The sequence below is a fragment of the Gobio gobio genome (assembly GCF_949357685.1).
Source record: "Gobio gobio genome assembly, chromosome: 19".
Lineage (NCBI taxonomy): Eukaryota > Metazoa > Chordata > Actinopteri > Cypriniformes > Gobionidae > Gobio > Gobio gobio.
The window spans coordinates 25,711,437-25,724,724 of NC_137112.1; the positions used below are offsets into that span (position 1 = coordinate 25,711,437).

At 39.2% G+C, this 13,288-nt stretch overlaps 1 protein-coding gene across 2 annotated transcripts in view; it reads left to right on the forward strand.

Annotated features, from left to right (window-relative positions):
• The window catches only part of ect2 (epithelial cell transforming 2), a gene marked incomplete at its 5' end in the record, with an annotated part of 52,042 nt that overhangs the window by 22,035 nt on the left and 16,719 nt on the right, over positions 1 to 13,288 (forward strand). For both annotated transcript variants that reach the window (XM_079844236.1, XM_079844235.1), the window contains 8 exons: positions 142 to 261; positions 336 to 404; positions 517 to 627; positions 818 to 914; positions 1,140 to 1,221; positions 2,384 to 2,462; positions 9,237 to 9,356; positions 12,703 to 12,841. In XM_079844236.1, the coding sequence (XP_079700362.1) occupies positions 142 to 261; positions 336 to 404; positions 517 to 627; positions 818 to 914; positions 1,140 to 1,221; positions 2,384 to 2,462; positions 9,237 to 9,356; positions 12,703 to 12,841 (817 nt within the window). The remainder of the gene's footprint in view (positions 1 to 141; positions 262 to 335; positions 405 to 516; positions 628 to 817; positions 915 to 1,139; positions 1,222 to 2,383; positions 2,463 to 9,236; positions 9,357 to 12,702; positions 12,842 to 13,288) is intronic.

The following is a 13,288-nucleotide window of genomic DNA, read 5'->3' on the forward strand; positions in this document are numbered from 1 at the left end:
GCTGCAACAAATCTAATCGGGTCCGTTACTGATCCCGCAGGAATGCAGACTTCTACTGTCAAGTCCTGCTACATTAGTGATTGTATCTGTGTCCATCCTGCATTAGTGATCTAAATTCCTTTTATTCGTTGGTTCTTTCAGCTCTTCAAATACCCATTGGACAAAGAGGGGCAGGTGGGCGGCCCCATTCTAGCTCAGGAAGAGATCAAGACCATCTTTGGCAGTATTCCAGACATCTATGATGTGCACACGAGAATAAAGGTAGGCAATAACCTTTCCAAAATGCTGAGTAAAGGCTGTGTTGAACGTGTTAGCTGATGAATGTGCTTTGACAGGCGGATCTCGAGGAGTTGGTGATGAACTGGTCTGAAGAGAGGAGCGTTGGAGACATTATCCTGAAATATGTGAGTGTGATGAAGCTTTGAACTCGACCTCCTCTGGCATGGAGCTCATAACGCAGTCAAAGACTGAATGGCAGCTTTTGTGATCTCTCTTTATTTTTAAAAATTCTCTCAGTCTGGAGAGCTGGTGAAGGCCTACCCACCATTTGTCAACTTCTTCGAGATGAGCAAGGAGACGATAGTGAGATGTGAGAGACAGAAGCCGAGGTTTCATGCGTTCCTGAAGGTACTGACATCTTTTTTGTGTGTGTGTGCACGAGGGCTTTTATACTATAAAGAAACCTTTTTCTTTTTTAACCTGGTGCCCGTTGTCTGATATTTTTTGAGTTAACTGTAAAAGTACAGTCAAAATCTACTATAGTAGAGTGGTTTTGTATGGGTATTTATTAACGACATCTTTCATTTTTATTATCTAGATTAATCAGTCTAAACCCGAGTGTGGCCGTCAGACTCTCGTTGAGCTTTTGATTCGTCCAGTACAGAGACTGCCGAGCGTCGCCCTCTTGCTGAACGGTAACACATGAATACGGCTGTCGGCATGATGCAAGTGAAAGATACACAAACAGCTGTTTCTATTCAGTAAATTTGACTGAATCCTTATGATTTAAATGGTTTAAAGGCGCTTTGGAGTTGTTTCATAAATAGTTTTTCCTCTACAAATTCAAACGTACAACTGTTTTTCACCTCTATTTGCTGACACAAGAAATCAAGATTTAGAGTGAATTTTGTTCTTTGTAGATATAAAGAAACATACATCAGATGACAACCCAGATAAAGTGACGCTTGAAAAGGCCATCGAGTCTCTCAAGGAAGTGATGACGTGAGTCCTGCAATTAATTTTCCTTTAAATAAATTAGTCTTGCATCCAAATTTCCGTAACCAACCATTTTCCGGCAAAAATACATTTTCTTTTTCAGCCAAGTTTTACGGGGGTTGAAATCATTGGGCCTCATTCATGAAACTTTCATAAATATACAAGCAAATTCAGAGTAATTTGCGTGTAAAATGATCTTCTCCGGATTCACAAATGCTTCATATACCACGGATTCGGTAGTTAAACATGTGTTTATTAATGAATTCCAAACATTCGTAAATAGGGCGCTCGTGCACGCTCATTGACAATTAGCATAATCCCCGCCCATGAGTTACAACTACACAAATGATCTTCTGGACTTCCTTCTCAGGTTTGGCTCCAGTATATTGCATAAATGCTAAAGAGACTAATTGGCCATATGCCTAGCAATAAATATTCAATTATTGTGTGTCCACCAAAGCATATTTAGCCTACTAAAAAATGGCCGGTGCTCTTCTGAAAGCAGCCAGCTGGTGGTGCTTTTGCAAGCGCAGCGTTTTTCCAGCTGAGATACTTTGGTTGCTGTGATACAGAATATCCATGGCAGTAATGTGTTACTAGTATCTCATTTAGAAGAATATTACTTCATATAAAAATGCAGTAACCAGCAATATTAACTTCTCCATTGTTGTTCAGTCGTGGTACAAGTAGGACGGTTGGTCGGTGTAGTATACAGTATGTCCTGCCTCTCCTCCACTGTGATTGGACGGCTGGGTAAAAAAAGACCGCGACATGCGCTGCCAATCACCAAAAGTTGAAATGTTAAAAAAACAAAAATAAAGGGGCAAATGATGTACAAGGCAAATCAACTCGTGAAATATTCTTATGGTACATACCATAGTGCATCAAAATGCAATGTCATCAGTTTGCCTAAATTAGAACGCAGAACGCTCAAAGGTTTTGCGCATCATTTACACGTGGTAGGGAGCAGGTGTATATTTCATTCGTACCAACTAACATTTTGAAAATACAAACATTTTCGTGAATCCGAAAATTTACGTCAGAGCAGCTTTACACACAAATTCGTTCTGCACGTGTTTCATGAATGAGGCCCATTGACTGAAACGTTGCGCTTTATTAAAGATTTCTTTAGTTTTCTCTCTCTCTCTCTCTCTCTTTATTTTCCCAGACACATAAATGAGGATAAAAGGAAAACGGAGGGACAGAAGCAGATCTTTGATGTTGTCTATGAGGTGGACGGCTGCCCTGTGAGTAGTTTGTTTTCATTTTTCTGGGAATAGTTCACCCATAATTTTGTAATTTACTTGCCTTCATACATGTAGAGCTATATTCCAAGTCTTCTGAAGCTTTAAGTCAACCGATCGCAATGAAAGACTTTATTTGCTGAAAATTGCCGCCCTCCGTCACAGCTCTCAAATAACTTCGCCTCGTTTTCACGTTCCCAACCAACACAACTGAAGTCATCATATTATGACGAAAGGATTTTTCTCGCTCTTTTGAAATAGGAGTATGATGTAAGCATGCTCCAGCTTTCACCAAGCAAATCTCCCCCGCCAGTCCACTCAGACCATGAAAACTAAATTTAAAAAAAAGGGACATTCAGAAATCATCAGTGTTGAGGTCAGAACCATGAGCACATTAAAACATGACCATCCATTTACACCCCAAAAAATATTCAACTATTTTGCAATAGAGCATAGCCAATCTTAAGAGATGTCATTTACATATAGATGTTTAAGTGGCACTTTTATGCTTTTTTGGATATTACCTTTCATGTGGTGTGTAATATTACTGTTTGTAAATGTAAAAAATCTGCTAAGTTTCAAAGTACACAATAAATGGAGTTGTCTCCCAAAAGAAAGTACCAATTCTGAAATGCCTGAAACAAGTTGTCAGTAATTCTAGTCTAAGTTCCTGCACAAACCTACCTAGGTTTGTAACAAATTTGCATAATGGCAGGTCTTTATTGGCTGCCCATGAGTGATGTCTGCTATGACCCACGGTCAAACACTAGCTCTAGCTGAGGCCAGGAAGAGTTTGGTTTGTGTTGTTGACATATCAAGAAGACCCTATGTTCTGCGCTGTGAAGGCAAATCCACTTTCAAACGATTCAGACTCATAAACCGATGCTATCAGTATCACTGTGCTGAGGAAGCCTCCAGAGCTGAAATTCAGATGAGGTAATGGATGTTTAGTTTCCAACATGCCATGTAAACGGTAGACCAGTCACAACACACAGGGCCATCTGACCAATCAGAGCAGAGTATGCAGTTTAGAGAGATCAAATTATTTATGACAGTGTTTCCCAACCTTTTTTTGTTTGCTTTGGCACACCACTATAAAAATATAACAAAATTGCACAAACATGCATTGCTTCACATGGCATATAAAAAGTATATGTACCGTAAAACTTCAAATAATAGCCCGGGCTTCTATTTACAGGGCTCCAGACTGCGCCTAAAATGGTCGCATTTGCGACTAAAAATATTCATTTGCGAGTGATATTTTTGCAGAGATCGCCACTGGCGACCATACAAATTTACATATCATGATTATAAAATGTGCATGTTATGTGCGTGTTCTGTGAAGAGTAGCCTATCACATCATTTGTTGTGTTGACATAGTAAAATGAGACGCTACACGTGAAAGTTTCACTGTGATAGAGCGCCAAATGTGATTGTGAACGGGTAAAGCGAGACTCATCTTTCCGCGCTATAAAAACCATGTCAAAACGAAAAATATCGGACTTTTTCAAACAACGGTGATGACACACCTGCTTCTAAAAAAGCAGGCTCCAGCAGCTGTGCCAGCACACCCGCGAGAGAGGACAGAGACCAATGCGCACCGTGTTGATGGCGGAAGACATTTCAAAACTTCTTGGATTCAAGAATTTTTATGGCTAAGGTATGATCGCGAGTCACAGAAAATGTTTTGTGACTTTTGTTCAAGAGTGGGTAAAGAAATAGCGGGGGAAACGGACTTCATTACAGGAACCAACCATTTCAAAAAAGAGACTGTGAGAAAACACGCCGATAGTAACTAGCATAAAAATGCTCGTGATAACGTTATCGCGAAGAGTGCTCCACAGATAGACTACACCATTAGCACGTGCAGTTTCTCGTGCATGCGAACTGCGTGACGAAAAACAATAGACGGAGCTAAAAAGGAAGTTTAACGCAGCCTATATGATAGCATGTGAAGAGCTGCCGTTCACTAAATTCACCTCTCAGATTTTGCTTATGAAGAAAAACCCTTTCTGCAAAAAAGAAGAGGCGGCGGCCAAACTACACTCAGTGGCTTACGTCAACCATTTACAGTATCATTTTATTATGGAGAGTGATGGAGATGGAACATTGTTCCCATTAATGTTGATGTTATTCTTGTATTTAGCCCTCAGGTTTTCAATACTCATTGGTGGTTAAATGTGACCATACACCTTAACTATTTTTAAATTAACTAAATGTTCTATATTTTAGTTAAATTCTTTTGGTACTAAATAGGCCTACTATTTGTGCAATAATTATGGTCCATTAATGACCATTTAATGAATTAAAATATTTTTCTTCTAATATTTTTCTTATTTATATTACAATTAGTGTAGTAATTAAGGTTAAAATAGAGAATTCCAATGCAAAGAGGCAAATTGGAGTCATTTTGTGGCTGTAAAAATAATACATTTCATTTGAAATGCCATGGTTTACCCACTATAGGTGCCTGTATGGCTCTTTAATAAATATACATGTGTCTAGTTGCTCAAAAAAGTATTGCAGATCATAACCGCTTACTTATTTTTAGGTTTTGCATTTGAATACATATTTAGTCATGATCAAACACTAGATTTCTTTAAATGTGAAATTTTAAAACTTTAATAACTTACATCCTTTTACATTCCTCATACATTTAATGATACTTATATAAGCACACACAAGTGAATATTAATGAATGCGAGCAAATATAATTTAGCTCAAGAAAAGTTTAAAATAGTGCTAAAAAGGCAAACTTTCCTTATATGTACAGTAGGCTATATGAATTGATACTGAATCAAGATCGAAATCGATATTTGTGCCAATTACCAACCCCCAAATTCCACCGCCCCAACCCCGCCACCACAAATTGGTTTATAATCTGTGGGAAACACTGTATATAGTTCATAAGTTGGAAAAGACATTCAGTTCCCAAGTGAACTTCAGTTCCAACATTGACAAGATGAAAATGCTGAAACTGTAAAAAGAGGGGAGATGTACGCACAACAGGATGATTAAAAGTAAGTGATTTAAAAAATGTATGTTCATTGTAATGTGGCTCTTTAAAAAATTATTTGGCGCCTGGTTTTTTACCCTATAGGAGCCAATGGCTCCTTAATTAATTTTTTTGTCTGGAGCCCTGATTTACCCACATCACCGAACTGCACCGGCTTGTATTTGAAACAGGCGTCTATAAGAGACAGGCCTTTTAATTTAGTGTTGAGATGTTCAAGCATGACGGTAGGAGGTTACCACATTATATTACGTTTTATTTATAATTAATTCGAATGTGTTTAACAAATCATTTAATGTAAGAAATTAGGGTTGTGCCGATGGACGATATCATCGTGATGCCATGCCCCCGTTGCAAGTCTGTTGTGAGTGCGACGCACACTAATCCTCTTCTATAGTTATAGTTAAACTAAAAACTTAGCAGGGATTGCTCTGTAAATTAATGTGAGAATGTAACTAATGCATATATGCTATTTTAAATACTGTAGTCTATGCCAGATATATGTATAGCCTACATTTTGAAATCATTTGAGGCTGAAACATCCATAAGCATGCGTGTTTATTTTAGCACTTCCGTCAGTGAAATAACACAGCCTATTCAACATTTAAACGATTTTCAGTAAAAAATGGTTACCTAAAGAATATAAGAAAATTAAATATTAGTTAGAAAAATATTTGATTCATACTATTTCCCCGCAAAGACGTAGGCTACTCTGCGCTTTGAGAGGAATGGGACAAAAGCTGGAAAGACACCTTTCAAATATATCTTTGTGTTTTCTCCTGATGTTTCAAGGCAACACTTGTTGTAAAAGGTCTGAAGAGCGGATTTTATCTTCAAGGTTATCAAGGTCAAGACATTTAGGCAATGTTTGATTATTAACAGCCAGAGAAAACGAAACTAAAATCACCGCGGCGTGTGTGTGTGAAATGCGCTATTCAAATAAACCAAACTTGACGCGCATTAACAAGTTTAATAACAAGAACAAACTGTGTTAAATAAAGTTTTAAGTAAAAAAGGTATTCGTCCCACAGTTTTTATTGTACTTTACCACAGTAAAGGATGTGAATAGTTTTAATGGACTTAATTATAAGCAAACGAAAGGAAGAAACGTTTATAACGTTAATCCCCTGCGAAAATGGCGACGTCCCCCCCGCTTCCATCAGAAGCTACTGTCAGGCCACATACCTAAGGATAACATCCCGAAGTTAATGAAATATATCTCCTCCTTCTCCCTCGCACACACAAACACACGCGCACGTCTGCGCGCAAGCATTAAAGGCATTTTTCAGCCGCTCCGTATCCAGCTTTACCCACGCTTGAAATTTGACAGCTGTCAGCTTAAATGTCAAATTATACTTTTCTCCATGGTGGTATTGAGAGAATTAAGAAAAACTGAAGACTGAAAGTTCGTTAACCTCTTTGTTATGCTGCCATAGTGATGAGTCGTTCATGAACGGTTCCGTCTGTCACGTGAAATATAATCAAAACATAGAACAGACGATCTGACGGGTTTGAGAAGATCAAATACAGCCCGATACTAAAAAACAGACCCGGCGTCTATTTGAGACCGGCCTTTATTTACCCAAACCTGTCGTCGCACCAGGCAGGCAGGCGAGACAGGCGTCTATTTGGGACTCGGCTATTAGTTGAAGTTTTACGGTATTAAAAGTATTCACATTTAATGTGAAACTTGAGCTTAAAGGATTAGTTCACTTTTAAATAAACTTTTGCTGATAATTTACTCACCCCCATGTCATTCAAGATGTCTTTCTTTCTTCAGTCGAAAAGAAATTAAGGTTTTTGATGAAAACATTCCAGGATTTTTCTCCATATAATGGACTTCAATGGGCTCCAAACGGTTCAAGGTCCAAATGACAGTTTCAGTACAGCTTCAAAGGGCTTTAAACGATACCAGACAATGAATAAGGGTCTTATCTAGCGAAACGATCCGTTTCTGCGAGAAACCGAGCAGTATTTATGCTATTATTATACCTCTTATCAGACGAACGTGATCATCTCTGAGCTCCGCCATAACTTCATCTAAGTGAGGTCAAAATACGAGCGTGGTCATAGATGTATACGTAGATGCCTCATTAGTGCCTGCACTGATCAGTAGAATGAGGCATCTATGCTCAATATATCTATGACCACGCTCGTATTTTGACCTCACTTAGCGGAAGTTATGGCGGAGCTCTATAGTCTATAGTCAGGTAGGAACACAATAAGGTCATAGTAAGAAGTTGCTGGTGATTGATAAAACAATTAATTTATATATCGTTGCTGTCGGGCGGAAACCTTGTATTTAATTAAACACTCATCAACCGTTAGCCTTTATGGACAGAGATCTCCAAACTGTGCGAGGAAGGTGGAGGTTACTAAATGAAGGTGTTGTGGAGTTATGAGGTTAGACTGACCGTCTAAGGAGCCAATGGAGTTACAAGGTTTAGTCACAACCTCTTTTACATGCTTTTTATTTGTAAAAACCCTCATACAGACGTAAAGGATAACAAGTAGCATTCATTTTATAAAACAATTCCGAAACGAATTCCGGCTCTGGGGTGTTAATAAAGGCCTTCTGAAGCGAATCGATGCGTTTGTGTAAGAAAATATCCATATTTAAAACTTAATAAAGTAAAGTTTCGGCCGACCGCCTTCCATATTCAATTTACGGAAAAAGTGTTGAAAGTGCCTCTGCCGATCGAAAGACAAACGCGACCAGGTATGCTCCTCACATACGCGTCTTGAATTGCGAGATGGCACTTTCAACACTTTTCCACAGAAGGCGATAGGCTGGAACTTTACTTGATAAAGTTTTAAATATAGAGATTTTTCTTACACAAACGCATTGATTCGCTTCAGAAGGCCTTTTTTAACACCCCGGAGCCACGTGGAGCACGTTATTCGACGGACAGATGCATTTTTTTTTATGGACTTCAAAAACAGAGCAACTATTACTGCTATAATAATGCTTGGATTAGCCTGGAATTTTTTAATATTACTCAGATTGTATTCATCTGAAAGAAGAATGTCATATACACCTAGGATGACTTGAGGGTGAGTAAATCATGGGGTAATTTTCATTTTTGGGTGAACTATCCCTTTAAAGCTATATATTTTTTAAAGGTACAGTAGTTGAAACAGTCTGTTTCTAATGATCAGATAGGGCGGAAATGGTCTTGTAAAAATTAAATTAACAGTTTTTGCTGCTGGACAGCTTGACAAACATTTATATGTGGACTTCAAGAAATAAATTAAATACAGCGAATGTGTGTAGACTGTCTATTTTAACAGTAAATTGTAAAGTGATATGCTGTATTGTTGGCTGCTGTTCCTCTCTGTGGTGGGAGATGCAGCCATGCTGTCTGAAACTTCCTCTCGCCATTAAATCGATCAGAGTGAGTCAGCTCATGTTGTCTCCTGTCAGACTCGCCCCAAAACAGCTGTGTCTAGAGACTAGGCTGCCAAACCAATGATCGCCCCCAGATGGGGTGCTTTTCCTGGATCAGTTTGGTTTTTGTAGCTCATGGGAACTGAAGCAGCATGGACACGACAGAGTCTGATCCAGGAACAGCACTCAGAGGAATCTGAGAATATGAGCCTGCAGGCTCCGAGACAGGAAATGCAGCATGTTCATCAGGCGCTCTGATTGATTGAACAAAATTCTACACCAGTCACTTATAATTAATTCATTTACTCAAAGGGTTGCAAATGTTTTGCGAGGAGGAAACTGATTTTTGTGTGTTTGTGTGTGTTTGTGCCTGCAGGCCAATCTGTTGTCATCACACCGGAGTCTGGTTCACCGGGTGGAGACCATCGCTCTGGGAGACAAACCCTGCGATCGGGGAGAACATGTCACACTCTTCCTTTTCAACGACTGTTTGGAGGTAAAGCTCAGTCTTTCCATGTCACTGCAACTTAGTTCACCCCCAAAAAAATTCTGTCATTAATTACTCGCCCTCATGTCGCTCCAAACCCGTAAGACCTTTGCTCATCTTCGGTACACGAATTGAGATATTTTTGATGAAATCCGAGAGCTTTCTGACCCCTAAAGTCGTTGTTTTTGTGCGCACAAAAAGTATTCGCTGTCATAAAATTAAGATTGAACCACTGGAGTCACATGGACTATTTTAACGATGTTTTTACTACCTTTCTGGGCCTTGAAAGTGGTAATTAAATTGCTGCCTGTGGAGGGTCAGAGAGCTCTCAGATTTCATCAAAAATATCTTTATTTGTGTTCTGAAGATGAACGAAGGTCTTGCGGGTTTGGAACAACATGAGGGCGAGTAATTAATGACGGAATTTTCATTTTTGGGTGAACTAACCCTTTAATTGCTATTATGAATGTGTGTTTATGCAAGTATTACAGATGGGCAGATCTCCCCCCTCTTTTCTTCATTATGCAAATGCTCCACCAGGTTCCCAAAAGCAACACCACTATATGAAAGACACCAGTCTTGATTTCTGGTCTTGTTTATGGTGTATTTAATGATAGCCATATGATGTCAAACTACTAGCTAGATTTTCACTGTTGTTGTTGTTGTTATTACACCCACATTGCATTTGAATAAACAATTAAATTGATAAAAAGTGAATGCCAAGTATCAGAATGACTTTGGTGCTATCCACAGTTGTTTTGTGATTCCATTAGGTGTTTGTTATTCATTATTATTATTTTATGTGCATGTATCTGGATCTTACCACAAATTTTCATGAAATATGTTTTTAGGAATTGTTCATTAAAATGTTTTCTATGATAAGCATGTTCTTCTGAATGAAAATGCGGTTTGATTATTTGAAATTCTCTAGGTGGGGTAATTATCTTGAACATATAATGAAGGAAAATTTCCATTTAAAATGCATACATTTGCTGGGTTTTTCCTTTTCTTAAAATAAGTGGGAGTTAGGGAAAAACATTTTTTTTTTGGTGCTAAATCAAAGTCAGTGTTGCATAACCAACATGCAGTATTTTCCATTTCATTTTAAGTCGCTTCAAATTTCAACACTTTCAACACTGTGTGCATAGTTCAAGTTCAAATACCAACTTTTATTTGTGTAAAAATACTTTTCACTTTATTACTGTTTAAAAATGATTCATATACTCGCATACTTTTTCATTAAATCAAAACTTTTGATGATAAATGTGTGACCAGTTTTTAACCTATTAGATTTCTGAGAAACTAGCACATGCATTTAAAGGGTAACTAAACCCTAAACCAACTTTTTTTTAGTTAATGATCTGTAATACTGGGGCTTTATTAATGCTGTTCATTGATTCGAGTAAATGTTTTGACATTTGAGTATAAAGTGTTTTAATTCTATAAAATATGGTGTAAAACCGCTAAAGTGCTGCCCTCTTAAGGTTGAACGGTGGCTACTGCAGTTGAATTTTCCTATTGGACGTTGTGGTACATCGTGACGTAGGATGGTACCTCCAACGGCTCACTATCCGCGCCCCTGGCACGAGCTCACCACGCCCTCAGAAATGTTTCCCCCAATCACATGATGAGAACGGCTTCACTCCAGTATGAACTGTCATATTACATGAAGTAAACATTATGAATGAAACTCACTGATACTTGCTTTAACATTGTATTGAAGAAAATACGGTTAAATAATGCAGTTGTCAGTACACGTCAGGCTTTTCTTGCGATATTATTGCCGCCCGTCATGTGTACAGATAATTTTCATACATGAGACGCGCTTTCAAACCCTGACACGCAAGTGGTTGCCACGGACGCAGATAGATTAGGTCAGTTCTCTTGCGCGGCTGCTTCACTAGCATCGTCGGCATCGGGAGTTAACGCAGTTTGAGCAGCGGCTCGCATTGATAAGGCTCCGGGTTTGTGTCTGTTACAGACAATCCACCCTCCTCCACTTCAGGTGAAGGTAGGAGAAATGACCGTTCTGTTGCAAAGCTGGCGTCACTCCAGTCATTCTCCATCTTTGCGACTCGCGAGTCTGACAGCTGTCAATCAATCCGTCACTGCGGGTCTCAGGTGCACGCCCTCCGCTCAGTCCCGCCCTCGGTTCATCCCCTCTGTGTCCGCCGGGCTCTGCCCACTTTTCCAGCATTTTTTGAAAATTGCCAGTGGGTGGAGTTAAGCTCTGAGCAGGGGTTTAGTTACCCTTTAAAGGGTTAGTTCACCCCTAAATAATCTCATGTCATCCAAACCCCTAAGACTTTCGTTCATCTTCGGAACACAAATGAAGATCTATGAGCGGTTTAGTCTAAATTTTCTGAAGAGACTCAATCGCTTTATATGATGAACCGATTTAATTTAGGCTTTTATTCACATATAAACATTGATCATCAAACCGCTCAATCGAACCTTCTTGACGCATGAGAACAAACTTCTTGCGGAAGCTCAAACGTCCTGTGCAACACGTGAGAATGAACCTCATTGGTTCTCGTACCTCAAGCAAACATGCTTGCCCTTTGCCGTATCTGATGTGTGAGTGTACGTATCTAGCGTGCTAAATTAAATCTGTTCATATAAATGATCTTGTCTCTTCAGACAATTTTGGAATAAACCACTCCATTCATATGGATTAGTTTTATGATCGCTTTATGAACTTGGTGGTTGTTGCGTAACTGTCAATGGAGGGACAGAAAGCATTTTTAATTTGTGTTTCCGAAGATGAACGGAAGATTTTTTGGGTGAACTAACCTTTTAAACTAGATTTTTTTCAAATGTTTTTTAGTGGACATCTCTTTTTGGTCTTCCCTTCCCTCTGTCCTCCCTAAATTTCCTCCCTTTTTCTTTCCCAAAATTTTAGCTATCTCAACAATTGTTTCAGTTTACGGGTGACCGGTACTGTTGAAGAAAGAAATGCGTATTATTTATGCGTGTGCAATCTATGCTTGCTGACTCTACTCTCTGGCCTGTTTCCCCAATTAGTGAGGGGATGCGTTTAAGCACTGTGGAGGGGTTTGCTCGTGTGTGCTGGCACGCAGCTGTGGTCCTCTTCGCCCAATGCTGGCTCTGGCCTGGTAATGAGAGCAGGGAGAAGGGAAGACTCTGAGTGATCAATTATTCATTCTAGGAAGTCCTCTGTATGCATATCTGTCGCCCCAATCTGCATTACACATTGCGGGTCCTCTAAAGCACCTGAAGGACTCCCCACTGTTCCAGAATAGAACATTTTACATTCCTGCATTATGAAGAAAGCTTCGTGTATTAAGCTATTAAGTGTGTGTGTGCTTTTTTCCTTCTGTGTCCTCTTATTCAGATTGCCAGGAAGAGACACAAGGTGATAACCACGTTCCGGAGTCCATTGGGTCAGACACGGCCATCCGCCCAGCTCAAACACATAACCCTCATGCCCCTGTCCCAGATCAGAAGAGTCCTTGACATCCAAGACACAGAGGGTGAGGGGATCACCCAGCATTCTGCATCCTACCAAGTGCACTTGTGCATATTTTAGTTTTCTGTGTACTGAATTAGTATCCTGGAGAGGGAGGTTAAGTCTGGTTATGTGTAAAGTGTGTCAGTCCACTGTAGTCCTGGCTGGTGTAGTTAAAAATGAATTGTATTTTGGTACAAAACCGCTTCAAAATGACACTTAAACCTTAAAGGAATAGTTCACCCTAAAATGAGAATTGTCATCATTTACTCTCCCTCAACTTGTTCAAAACCTGTATGAGTTTCTTTCTTCTGCTGAACACAAAAGAAGATATTTTAAAGAATGTCGGTAACTAAACCGTTGAATGTCCCCATTGACTTCCACAGTATTTTTCTTCCAGTAAATGACAGTTTTCATTTTAGGGTGAACTATTCCTTTAATCTCATTTACTTTGACAAATATAGCAATATAG